The following is a 13,302-nucleotide window of genomic DNA, read 5'->3' as shown; positions in this document are numbered from 1 at the left end:
CATAATTCACCCATTATCACAAGAAAACAAAGGGTTGTATCTAGAGAGAACAAACTCTGTTATCTCAAGATAATGAGATAATCAACCTGTCATGAGAAAACAACAAAGGTTGTTTGTTATCTTGATAGAATGAGCTTTGTCATCTCGTGACAATGAGATAATCAACCCATTACCACGAGAAAACGAAAGGTGTTATCTCGAGATAACAAGCTTTTTATGTCGATGTAACACATTAATTATTCCATTATCTCAAGAAAACAAGCGTTATCTTGTGATAACAACATAATCAATCTGTTATCTCGAGAAATCAACAGGTTGTTTCATGTCGTTATCCTGAGAAAACAAGCTTTTTTTTAAAAAAAAATCGAGATAATGAAATAATCAACCCGTCATCACACAAAAATGAAAGGTTTTGTTTCGCGTTTTGAGATAATTCGTCATTTATTTAATTATGTTAACGTTATCCTGAGAAAACAAGCTATTTTATCTTCAGATAACTAGTCAAGTATTTCGTTATCTCGACGTAACAAGCTTTATCTTGTGACAATGAGATGATCAACTAGTTATAGAAAGGTTTTATTTCATTATGTCAAGAAAACGAGCTTTGTTATCGTGATAACAAGATAATAAACCTTTTATCATGAAAATAACAAATGGTTATATCTTGAGAAAACAAAATTTGTTGTCTCGAGTTAAAGAAGTATTTACTAAAAAGATTTTCTCTTATTAGACTACTTCTAATGTATAAGTGGCCCAATAATAGGAAATTACTGTTTTGTAATTATCTCTTTATCTCGAGATACCAAGTTTTGTTTTCTCAAGACTAAGAGGAAGAGGAAATTATATTTATGGTAATTATTTCGTTATCTGGAGGCAACAAGTTTTGTTTTCTCGTGATCAAAAGTTGATTATCTTGTTATCTTGAGACAACAATGCTTGTTTTTCGAGATGACGAAATGATACAACCTTTTTTTGTGATAACAGGTTGGTTATGTCCTTTTCTCGAGATAATGAAATAATGTATTTTATCAAATAACTAAAAACAACCTTTCATTTTCGCGTGATAACGGGTTTATTACCTCATTATCACAAGATAACGATGCTTGTTTTCACAACATAGCGAAATACTTAACTTGTTATCTCGAGATAAAAAGAATAATGAAATGAAACAACCTTTTGGCTTCTCGAGATAATAGATTGATAATCTTGTTATCACAAGATAACAACGCTTGTTTTCTCAAAATAATGAAATAACGTATTATCTCAACAAAAGTTTGTTATCTCGATATAACACCTTTGGTTTTCTTGCTATCTTGGGATAGCTTCGTTTTCTGAAGTTAACAAAATAATTGACTCTTAATCTCACCATAACGGAATTTAAAAAGTAATTGGGAGGACGGTGTCGGTCAGCTTCTGTAGTATCTGTCTCTGCTTTGAATTCTTTTTAAAAAAAAATTACATGTGTGTCTAAAGAAATGAAAAAGAAAGATATGTGTTGAACTTTTAACTTTTAAAGTGAGCAGGAATAACTCTTTGTACACTATTAAACTCATAGTTGTAAAACTAACAATCTTTGTTGCTTTTTCTCTGTAGCACTTAATTATGCAAATCAGCTTCCTTTCTGCATACTAATCACCAAAAACTCCTCGGATACTGAGGGAGGGGAGGAGGGGAGGAAAGGAACCGGGCAGATACTTCAGACAAAACGCAGGGAAAGGGCGAAAACATGTTTTTCCCTACTTCTCCTTTTCTGCTCTCTTTCTCTTGTTTTCTATCTACTCCTGCTATTTAAGTAGACGTTACACACGTCGTCGTCGTGTAATAAGAGAGGACAAAACACACCCAGCTCACCATGGTTTCTCCGAGGCATGCACATGTATAACAGAAAAAAAGGGGAGGAGGGGGTTCAGGTTTGGAGGACGAGATGGCTTGGGAATTAAAGGGAAATTGATTGTGCAAGCTCGCCCTCAAACATCTGCAGAGTAAATACACAGGATCGCAGCCTGTCCCTGAAGTCTGTGAAAACCCACCGCTAATAAGCTACATGTGTCATGGTAGCCACATTTGTTTCAATTAGCCTGTCTCCCTCTAAGGGTGTGCTGATTAAAAATTAAAACATAAAGAGGGTTATTTGGAGGAAAATGTGGGTAATTTGAGCCTTTGACAGCTGAAGTTAAAACGATTAAGGTTTCACACGCAGAATAAAAAAGGAAAATCACATGGGTTTTTTTTTTTCCCCGTGGTGAATGCAGCAGTGGGTGGCTCATTCGTCCTCTCCCTGCCCTTCCTGCTTTCATTGTGGAGTTGAGGGGTGATATTGAACTTCAGGCTTGGAGTTGAGCCTGCTCTGCGGCCGCAACCCCCTGATCACACAGAGAAAGAGAGAGGACATAATGTGACCGATGCAGACAGGAAGAAGCAAGATAGCAAAGAGAGAGAAAGTACAAGAGAGACTGTGTGGATATATAAATGGGTGGGGGTGCATGTGGTTGGGTGTGTACTCTTGTCTCTGTTTTTCCTGTTTTCAGTCAAGTTTTGGGCTCCTTTTTTGTGTGTCTCCTAGTCTGGTATGAAACACTCTTCAAGCATCTGGTAATGTATTCTGCAGTCAGCTCCTCGCCATTGCCAACACTGGGGCCCAGAGCTCCCAGCGCTTACAATCAAAGTGTGCTTGTGTGTGTGTGTGTGTGTGTGTGTGTGTGTGTGTGTGCGTGGGAGATAAAGAGAGAAAGTGAGAGGAAAAGACAGGTTGATTTACATTACTATGTATGCACAGCATTCTCCACATAATGAACAGCTCCACATTCCCTGTGCTTGGTAAATATTTGATGGCCGAGCGGTGGAATGATTTTTAGCTGAATAACAGGAGTCCTATAAGCTGCTCAAAAGTTGTATTTCAAACCTCTCTCTCTCTCTCTCTCTCTCTCTCGCCCCCTTGTCCTCTTCCCATGTAAATAAGGCCAACTCCCCCTAACTCCACACACCCCTCTGAGGCAGTTTAAAGACCCAACACTGTCTCCTTGTCTCCTTGACAACCAGCATACACTGGGGTCCTGTCGTGGCCTCTCTGTCTTTTGTGTTTGGGAGCTCAGAGAGACAGAAAGAAAGAAAGAGAAAGAGACGGAGAGGGGAGGAGAGGAAATGGAGGATGAAAACAGGGCCGAAAAAAGATAACAAAGATGACATCACAGCTATTTTATCCCACAACTGAAAATTTGGTTTGAAGCCCAATGACAACGACGACCATGATTATGATGATGATGATGATGATGATTAGCCAGAGGCACAAAATGGGTGGCAGCTTAGTCTGGGAGTGTGTGAGCACAGAGAGAGGGAGAGAGGCCCAGGGCTGAATGGCGCATTGTGGGAAAGACAGTGGGCACACTGGGCAGTAACACAGAGAACACTAACTCACAGATCATGCCAGAGAGTCTGAAAACACCCACACTGGGCGACAATGGCAAACTTCATCGCTCCACTTGGCCCCGTCTGAATACACACATACAATGGCAGAATCCAAATAAGATGCTCTGTTATTCGTGAAATTCAACACACTAAATTCCTTCAGTGCCTCTGTCCCTTTGACCGGCAGCAGATGGCCGGGGCTGCGCTGCACAAATGTGCACGTACGTGTGCATGCATGCATAAATGTGCGCGTACGTGTGCATGTGTGCGCGTGGTCTTGTCTCCCCTGTTGCATCATGGGTGAACACCCCGTAGGGTTTGAAAGGGGGGGAATCATCTGACAGGTGTCATATGAGTCATGTAACCCAGCTCTACCTCTCTGCTGCAAGTGATGCAAACACATCCAACTTGTTTCTGTCGCGGCTGAGAACAAATTTAACTAAATCAGCCAATTAAATCAGGCCTAATTAGAATGAGGACCAAGGAGGACCAGAACCAACAGGTTTGACCCCTTTACAGCTGGTCCGTCTTCACTGTCAGCTCTCTGCTGCCTCCCTGTGTACCATGAGAGGAACACCACCATTTTGTCCCAACAAGACTTCACTCATTTTAGTTCTGAAGCCACACACAGCCCAGTTTGATCTCAAGTGTGACAGACCAGTAAAACCACTGCATTATAGCCTTTAAATAACAACCCCTTCTAATTTTCCCTTTTTGTTCAGTGTTAACATGTCCATTCTGAAAACGTTTATCCATCTACAAAACAAAGGATGAACAGCCTGCGATATCCTCAGACAAACATGTGCAAATTCAACATCATGTCTCAGTTTATCCACTTTCAGCCAGTCTACTACTCACTTCCATTCCATGTGCACTTCCCAACAACTTTCCACTAAAGCTGAAGCTGTTAAAGAAGCAGGTTAAGTCATCCCCTGAAGTTTTGTCAGTGCCTCAGCAGCAGGGTCCCACCCATATTGTTTTAAGATATGAATGTGACACAGATTCTTTTGTACCGAAGCTGCTGGTTGACAATATTTTGCACAATGTTCAATATCTTTAAATATGAGCACAGGAAGTATTCATTGTTATTTCAGAGAGCTGTTTCTGGTCAGGGTGGAAAAGCATCTGAAGCAGCATTTTACATGATGTATTTACTCACTGTTTAACTTGCTCCTGAACCTCTCAGCCTTCACAAGTGCATCAGTATTAGGTGTGCTAAGTCACCAAGTGGACTGGATTGGACCTTTTGGAAGGCCGGTTCTGGCCCCCTGGCCGTATGTTTGACACCCATGATTTACAATTAACTGCAACAGGTAAGCAGTAAAAAACTGTACGTGAGAGCTGAGCCATGAGTCGATCGACAGAAAATTAATGCCTGAACAGCCCAGCATTCGCCTGCAGCTTCTTAAATGTGAGTATTTTCTTTGTTTCTCTTTTTTATCCTCCTGAGACCCTGTGTCCTCATGTGAGGACGTCACATTTTGGGTTTACCGGACCGTATACTTCATTCTACTTAGCTTAGACCTGTTGTCCTCGTTCGTGGGCTGTGCCATCTAGTGGTATTAACAGCACACTACACTAATCCATGTAAAAACAAGATGGCAGCCATCTCTGCCAAGTCAGTTGCAGCTGGTCCTGACACAAAGATCGACAAGGTTCAAAACCTGATCACATTTTATGGTTGACACTTGTTCAATTATGATTAATAATGTTTGTAGTTTGATAGGGCAACAAATTTGACCAATTTTAGCAAAAGTAACAAGATAAGACACTGTTAATGAGGAAGTACTCATTTAAAGATATTGGGACTTTATTATCGTTGACAATCTACTGATCCCAAACAGCTAGGAGAAATTAAAAATGCATACCACCCGACAGCTGTGGCATATTGAGATGCTGATTAAATAAACAGCATGATTGCGACACAGGTGTGCCTCAGGATGGTCACAATAAAAGGTAGCTCTAAAATGTGCAGATTTATGACACAACACAACGCCACAGATGTTTCAAGTTCTGAGGGAGCGTGCCATTTGCATGCCGACTGCTGGAATGTCCACCAGACCTGTTGCACGTGAACTGAATGTCCATTTCACAACCATAAGCCTTCTCCAATGTCGTTTCTGTAAATTTAGCAGCACATCCAACCAGCCTCACATCCACACAAGTCAGTTAAATTGTCAGGTCAAACAAAGCATTTCTGCACAAACAAATTGTCTCATGAAAACTCATCTGCATTGTCCTCACAAGGGCCTTGACATGACAGCAGTTCGTCATCTTAACTGACTTGTGCGGTTGTGAGGCTGGTTGGATGTGCTGCCAAATTAACGTCAAACAACCCTGGAGATGTGAAATGGACATTCAGTTTACGTGCAACAGCTCTGGTGGACATTCCTGCAGTCAGCATGCCAATGGCACGCTCCCTCAGAACTTGAAACATCTGTGGCGTTGTGTTGTGTAATCGAACTGCACATTTCAAAGTGACCGTTTATTGTGACCATCCCAAGGCGCACCTGTGTAGTAAAGATGCTATTTAATCAGCCTCTTGATACACCACGCCTGTCAGGTGGATGGATTTTCTTGGTTAAGGGGAAGTGCTCACAAACCCAGATTTTAACTTATTTGAGACCAAACTTGGAGAGAAATACTTAGAAATGTATAAAGAGCACTTTAAAGTCTTTAACTTTAAAGTGTGTAACAAATGGGATCAAAAACAAAAATGCTGCATTTGTTCAGTTTATTAGTTTATTAGTCTATTTGAAAGGAACAATCATATTAATGAACATTGCTATAAATATGCCAGCATTAGCCAAAAGGCTAGTTGTCATCAGTAGTCCCTGCTCATATGTTACAGTTGATAAATTGTGAATTTCAGAGGCAAATACTACCTTTGACTCCATTTATTTGACATCTAGTGTTACTGTTTACTTTACAAATTAAAGTAAGTATAAAAAATATGATGAAGTGTAAAAGGGAACCATTCTACAAAATTTGCTTTTGATACTGTTAAGTACATTTAACCTCTTACATAACTTTGAAAACCAAACGTGTTTAACTTGCTACTTGTACTTAAGTACTTACTCTACCTCTGTTTATATGTTTACATGTAAACTGTGTCTTCAGTATGATCAAATTACTGATAAGAAACCTTATAAAAACAGTTTCTGTCTTGTCTTCGCCTGGAGTCAGTTTGTAACGTCCTGGCTGCTTCACACCGTTTGCCCTTGGGTTACGTGAACAGATCCTAGATCTGTGAAGGTGTCGTAAAGTCGCGGGGCTTATAAACGTCATCAAAACTGTTTTATTTTTGTACATACTTAACTTATATTCGCGTTAAATACGTTGTGAACAAGAAACGGTGACTTTAAATAGACGTTTATTACAGTTTTTAGTGTTTTTCCGCTTTTCATGGGCGGTTTGATGACGTAACACGCAACGTCACGAGTCGCTTTACGGCAGAGCGTGGTGCTGGTGCTGGAGGTCAGAGTGTTGACGAGGAGGCGAGCTCGGTAATCTGTAACGAAAATCCTGTTTTCCCACCTGGAAAACTCACTTAGGAATCAAAATACACGTTAACAGGACAGCGACTGTTGGTGTCGGTGAATCCGGCAGCTCGTCGTTGATTAGTTTGTCTTGTATTTTTAGAATTTCGACAGAACTAACTAGCTAGCGCTTGCTAACATTAGCCAGGTCGGCTCGGCTAGCACCTTTCCATACGGCTCCTGTATTCACCAGACCCCTCGCTTCCCCTACAGCCATGGACAACTCACAAGGATCAGGAGGAACGAAAGGGGGTTTCGGGAGTCTCTTTGGAGGAGGTGCACCTGAATACTCCAACACAGAGCTCGCCGGTGTTCCCTGTAAGTATCATGCAATGTTACAGGACCGTTAGCTCTCACACTGCGAGAGTTAGCTTAAACCGGTAACAGCTGTGGCACAGGCTACCTAGCTAGCTAGCTTCGTGGCCTTTTAATATCGTGTGAATAAAACTTTCTCAATATATAAACGTCGAAGGGTGCAAAAAATAGCTAATATTTCGGTTGTAATGTCATTTCAGTGACTGGAATGAGCCCTCTGTCCCCTTACCTGAATGTCGACCCTCGCTACCTGGTTCAGGTAAGCTAGCTAGTAGCATTTAGCTGCTCTGTGCAATGAATTGACAGGTTTTGGGGGATTTTTCTGACTCTAACAGTTGATGTTGTGTTTCAGGACACAGATGAGTTCATTCTGCCCACAGGCGCCAATAAAACAAGAGGGAGGTTTGAACTGGCTTTCTTTACCATTGGAGGATCGTGCATGACTGGTAAGAGATAACCTGTGATATTACAGAGTCACACAACTTCCATATATTGTACTTAAAACATTATATGTTGTGTAACAGGAATGTCTTTTTTTTACTGTAAATGTGAAAAATGTAGTAGAATTAGTGCACTATATCCATAATGTATATGTCAGTGTTCATGTTTCATGTTTTGAGTTGGTTTAAATCAGAGGAAATTCAGTGACATTTACACCTCAGTGTACTTCTAACTTTGTGGCAGCAGTTTTAAAAGCACCCATATCTGTTTCAAGGCCTGGGACACTCATAGACACTGTCTATTTGTGTTACGTTGAGGCACATCGTCTATGATTACCTCTACACATCAAACATATTTGCTGTGCTGTGAACTTTTGCACATGCCCTGACTAATATTTTTGCACATCCTGCACCAAACTGCACAGGTTATTCTGAAACAGCTTTGTTGTACATATTTGTTATGTACTTTATTTTTTTAATTATTTTTGTCGTAATTTGCTACCCCAAGCGAAGAAGTTCAACTATCTCAGCATCTTGTTCACAAGTGGGGGTAGAATGGAGCGTGAGATGGATCGGCGGTTTGGTGCGGCTTCTGCAGTGATGCGAGCGGTGCGGTGGACCATCGTGGTGAAGAGGGAGCTGAGCCAGAAGGAAAAGCTTTTGATTTACTGGTCCATCTACGTCCCAAACCTCACCTATGGTCATGAGTTCTGGGTAGTGACCGAAAGAATGAGATTGTGGATACAAGCAGCTGAAATGAGTTTCCCCCGTGGGGTGGCTGGGCTCAGCCTTAGAGATAGGGGTAAGGAGCTTGGACATCTGGAGGGAGCTCAGAGTAGAGCCGCTGCTCCTTCACGTTGAAAGGGGTCAGTTGAGGTGATTCGGGCATCTGATCAGGATGCCTCCTGGGCCCACTGGAAGGAGGACCCAGGGACAGACCCAGAACACACTGGAGGGATTATATATCTTGCCTGCCCTGGGAAAGCCTTCGGTTCCCCCAGGACGAGCTGGAAAGCGTTGTTGGGGAGAGGGACGTTTGGAATACTTTGCTTGGCCTGCTGCCCCCGGGACCCGGCTTCAGATAAGCGATTGAAAATGGATGGAGGGATGTTCTTGGCTGTTGCAATATTTTGCATTACTTTTATTCCTTTCAATGTGTTTAATGTACGCACCAAAAACCAAAGCAAATGACTTGTAAGTGTAAACCTACTTGGAATAAATCTTATTCAGATTCTGATGCCTCCCTGCACAATGTCAGGTTCATAAAGAACTGGTTTTCGTTGAGTTTGGTGTCGAAGAACATGACTAGCTTCGAACAGAGTCTCAGCCTTGACAGCCATCATCTTTTGGATGAACTGAGTCGCAGATTGTGAGCCAGGCCTTATCACCTAATATCAGTGCCTTATCTCACTAAGGATGTTGTGGCTGAATGGGAGGAAATCTCTCCAGTGAGCTTCTAATAAACTTGTGGAAAATCTTCCCAGAAGAGTTGAAGTTGTAACAGCAGTGGATGATGCATCATTGATTTGGAATTACATGGTCAACAATCATGTCTGGATGTTCATATACTTTTTTGGCTTATGGTTTAACTGGAGTACACGGAATTAAAGCAACTGAATGTTTTCAGTGGTTATTGTTATGTATGAACGCAAGTTGAAACCCAACGCCCCACTCAGCCTTTCTGCCTGTTTGTCTTGACTACAGGTGCTGCACTTGGAGCTGTAAATGGTCTCAGGGTGAGCCTAAAGGAGACTCGCGACATGGGATGGTCCAAACCTCGCAATGTGCAGTGAGTATTGAGGCAGAGTTCAGTTTACCAGTAGACTTATTCCTAGTAGTACACGTGGATGTCTTGACCTGTCCTCTAAACGTTTGCTTTGTCTCACCAGGATTCTCAACATGGTGACCAGACAGGGTGCTTCATGGGCTAACTCTCTGGGCTCTGTTGGTAAGACCATTATAATGACAGTCAAAAAATAACATTAACTAGCATGTTGGCTAATCTCATGGACATAAATCCTGTTGTTACATGTTGTTGTAACTTTTTTTTTTTTTTGCCACCTCATTCAAAGCTCTGAACTTTTCTTTGCTTTTGCAGCCTTGTTATACAGTGTTTTTGGTGTGGCAATAGAGAAGGCCAGAGGAGCGGAAGATGACATCAACACAGTGGCTGCTGGGACGTTAACTGGGATGCTCTTTAAATCAGCCAGTAAGTGTCTTTTCTGCTTGTGTATCTGCCATTATGGTGTTAATGTTATTGACTTTAACCTGAGAGTGTTTCCAGATGGGTTTTAATGAGATGAGTATAATTGGATTTCACCATTTATTGTCTCTCCATATAAAATCCATCGATTGAAATATTACGGCTTCACAGCTTCTCTTCTAAATGAGTGACGGCTTTAATCTTACCTAACGATCACAGCATTATTTTTATGGACGGTAGGCTGCAAGGAATGATTATTGTCATTATTTATGAATGTGGAGGTCTTTTTGTTTATTGGGTAATCTGTTAAAACCATGGTCATTACAGCTTCTCAGAGACAAAAAAAAGTCTGCAAATGTATGTTTTTGTCTGACAAACATATTTCCAAAGATATTAATGTACAGCGATATGAGAGAAAAGCAGCAAATCGTCACATCAGAGAAGCTAAAACCAGAGATTATTTGGCAATGTTGCTTATTAAACACCTTAAACAGTAAATAATCAACATTGTTGATTAGGGCCGTAACGTTACATGTATTTGTGTCGAACCGTTCGGTACGCGACTTTTGGTTTGGCACGACCCTGTACCGAATTACTGGGCGCAGGATATTTTATTTTATTTTGTTTTATTTTAATTCCGTTTTTACGAGCCGAACCATTTAAAATATCTAGTTCCCAGACGGACATAATTGAGTGACGGACTGAGTCCGACCGTAAATCTCCACTTTCACTTTGTGCAGCGCATTCTCGCATTTTGACAACATGGCAAGTGAGCCTGACGAACCTGAAGACCCACTCGCAAACCTTAAGTCCTCCGTTTGGGAACACTTTGGTTTCAGGGTAAAATACGAAGATGGAAATAAACAAGTGGACAAGACAAAAGCAGTGTGCCGACACTGCAGAACAGCGGTCAGGTATGTGCTTGGAAACACGTCTAACATGCTAACGCATCTAAAGCGACACCACCCGAGTTTGAACGTTAACCGGCACGACTAGAAAAAGCAATCTGGTGCAAACTACGATATCGTCGTCGTTTAAAAAGAAAGAGCGTTTCCCTGACCATCGAGCTAAAGAAATAACCAACGCCACTGGAGTTGAGTAAAATTGTTTAAGCTGCACTTTAGATATAAGCATGTTTTGTTTACTGCACATTAACAAAGTGGGAAAGCTAAGTAAGTTCCTAGTAAAACTGAATCTGAGCAGGCTTTAAAGCTGACCAGCTGCACTATACTTTTTATTTTAACTGAGTAAAACTGTTAAAGCAGAAATGTATATTTATATTTTTCATTCAAAAAATGTGCTAAAAAAACAGCATGATTTTATTTTTCACTTTTATATTTCTATTTTCATTCAAAAAATGTGAAAAAGCAGGATTTTATATATATTTGTTTCATTCAAAAATTGTGTAAAAAGAGTTAACTGCTGTGGTGGTATGTTTTAATAAGGTTACCAATAAGTAAAAGATATTTAATAGTTGTCTGTTTTTCATTACTGTACCGAAAAAACCGAACCAAGATTTTTGTGTACCATTACACCCCTATTGTTGATGATAAAATGTGTTCCTAGTGTACTCATCAGTTAGTTGTCTAATGGCTTGAGGGATCAATAAATCAAACAAAAGACACGCACATCTCACCGTGGAAGGGCAGGTGCTGAGTCAAGAAGAAGAATAAGAATAACTTTATTAATCCCCAGTATTCCGCTATATTCAGACTCCTGCCCATTCCTGATACACGCCACAATAGCAGTGTTGTCCGAGTATTTCTGGATGTGGTAGCACTCCAAGTTGTATTTGAAGTCCGCTGTGTACAGTGTGAGCAGGAATGGAGCCAGGACAGTCCCTTGTGGAGCACCCCGTGCTGCTCATTAATGTCCCAGAAACACAGTTCCCCAACCCGACATACTGTGGCCTTCCTGTCAGGTAATCTGTGATCCAGGAGATAAAGGAAGGATCCACTGCCATCTCTGTGAGCTTGTCTTTGAGTATGTTGGGTTGGATGGCGTTGAATGCGCTTGAAAAATCAAAGAACATGATTCGAGCTGTATGCCCTTCATCAGACAAATACAGCGTACAGCTCTAAACGTACAGCACGGTGCCATAAATAATTCTTTTCTGCAAAGAGTCCTGCAGTGTTGTGAGTCATTCATCCTTTTTTCATAATGGCTTGAGGGCTAATAATCATCTGATTCAACATAATAATTCGACCACCTCCATTATGTTTAATTTATCATGTTAATGCTCTGTGTGATGCACAGAGGGCAGTACAGTAAATGCGTGGATATTGACATCATTATTGAAATGTGCTTAAAGTTCAAACAAATCAAATGTTTAGAGACTAGATGAGTGAATCTAATGAGCCCCCGCCTGACTCATCAGATGTGGACTGTGGCTGTAAGCCTGCCTTTGGCCGACTATTTAGGTCCCCCAAACCCTCTTCCACCATCTGCGTGTTACAGTTTTCAAAATCCCTTTGCTACAGAAAACAAAGATTTGGATTGTGCAGTAAGGTGCATTGGCTGCCTTATCATTCATTTTGTTTCTACCGTGTGTTCGCAGGCGGCCTGAAGGGAGCAGCCCGAGGAGGTCTGGTTGGTTTAGCCCTGTCCGGTGCCTACGCTCTCTACAACAACTGGGACCACCTCACCGGCTCATCGTCATCCTCCAGGCTGTACTAACCCTCTCCCACACACATCTGCTTCCACATTAGGGCCAAATATCTCTCCAGGACACAGCCTTTAACCACAGCTAAGAGGAATTAGACTCTGGTCAAATGCAGTGTGCCTTACAGGGACGTACGAGGGTTGGTCCCAGTCCGCTGGTCCCTCCCCCGTAGCCACTTTCCTTCTCCAGGAGCATTCTGGGGATTGAAAAGATGTGTTTGAAAAAGAAGATTGGACTAAATTCCACTGGGAACCCAGATGTATACCGTCCTATAACATCCCTCTCTTCATTCGTCTTCATCCTCGGAGGTGTTCCCGTCACTGATCCGATCAGTAATGAGGAGAACCTGTGAGGATGTTTTATAGAGGTGTGTCATTTGTTATAATCATCGTCTATGGGAGACTTATCAGTCTTCTTTGATGCTAGTTTTGAAATCAATGAACCCATGGTATTTGGGTTAACTGAGCCAATTAGTAAGGTGACATCTGGTGTGTGTGGTTAACCAGATGAACATCAGTGGATTCACGCACTGATTCTGGACTGATTTGCTCTTCTGTTGTAGAAGAGCAAGAGAAGAGATTCTCACCTACGATGTACAAACAGAACTCGGCCGTACGGTCAGTTCTACTCATGTATTTATTGAAACTAATCTGCAGTGGTTTCACTGTAAAGCTGTTTATGTGTCTCCATCAACACGGCTGTATTAAAAACAATAAAAAAATGGGAAATGACAAAAGT

General features: G+C 41.4%; 1 protein-coding gene across 1 annotated transcript; it reads left to right on the top strand.

Annotated features, from left to right (window-relative positions):
• The first annotated feature begins 6,848 nt into the window (after positions 1-6,848).
• Positions 6,849-13,300, top strand: timm23a (translocase of inner mitochondrial membrane 23 homolog a (yeast)). The gene is made up of 7 exons (XM_049563119.1): positions 6,849-7,262; positions 7,460-7,518; positions 7,612-7,705; positions 9,404-9,488; positions 9,589-9,647; positions 9,798-9,908; positions 12,460-13,300. Exons 1-7 carry the CDS (start codon positions 7,160-7,162, stop codon positions 12,576-12,578), a joined length of 630 nt encoding a protein of 209 aa, XP_049419076.1. The 5' UTR covers positions 6,849-7,159; the 3' UTR covers positions 12,579-13,300.
• Positions 13,301-13,302: the final 2 nt, after the last annotated feature.

The sequence above is a fragment of the Epinephelus fuscoguttatus genome, linkage group LG20 (genome assembly GCF_011397635.1).
Source record: "Epinephelus fuscoguttatus linkage group LG20, E.fuscoguttatus.final_Chr_v1".
NCBI classification, from domain to species: Eukaryota; Metazoa; Chordata; class Actinopteri; order Perciformes; family Serranidae; genus Epinephelus; species Epinephelus fuscoguttatus.
This window is presented reverse-complemented; position numbering and strand designations above follow the sequence as displayed.

Excerpts from the sequence above, each read along its gene's own strand:
- timm23a (XM_049563119.1), top strand. The coding sequence starts at position 7,160 with ATGGACAACTCACAAGGATCAGGAGGAACGAAAGGGGGTTTCGGGAGT. Across the intron at positions 9,489-9,588 it reads TCCAAACCTCGCAATGTGCA|GATTCTCAACATGGTGACCA; the intron begins GTGAGTATTGAG and ends TTGTCTCACCAG. Across the intron at positions 9,909-12,459 it reads GATGCTCTTTAAATCAGCCA|GCGGCCTGAAGGGAGCAGCC; the intron begins GTAAGTGTCTTT and ends GTGTGTTCGCAG.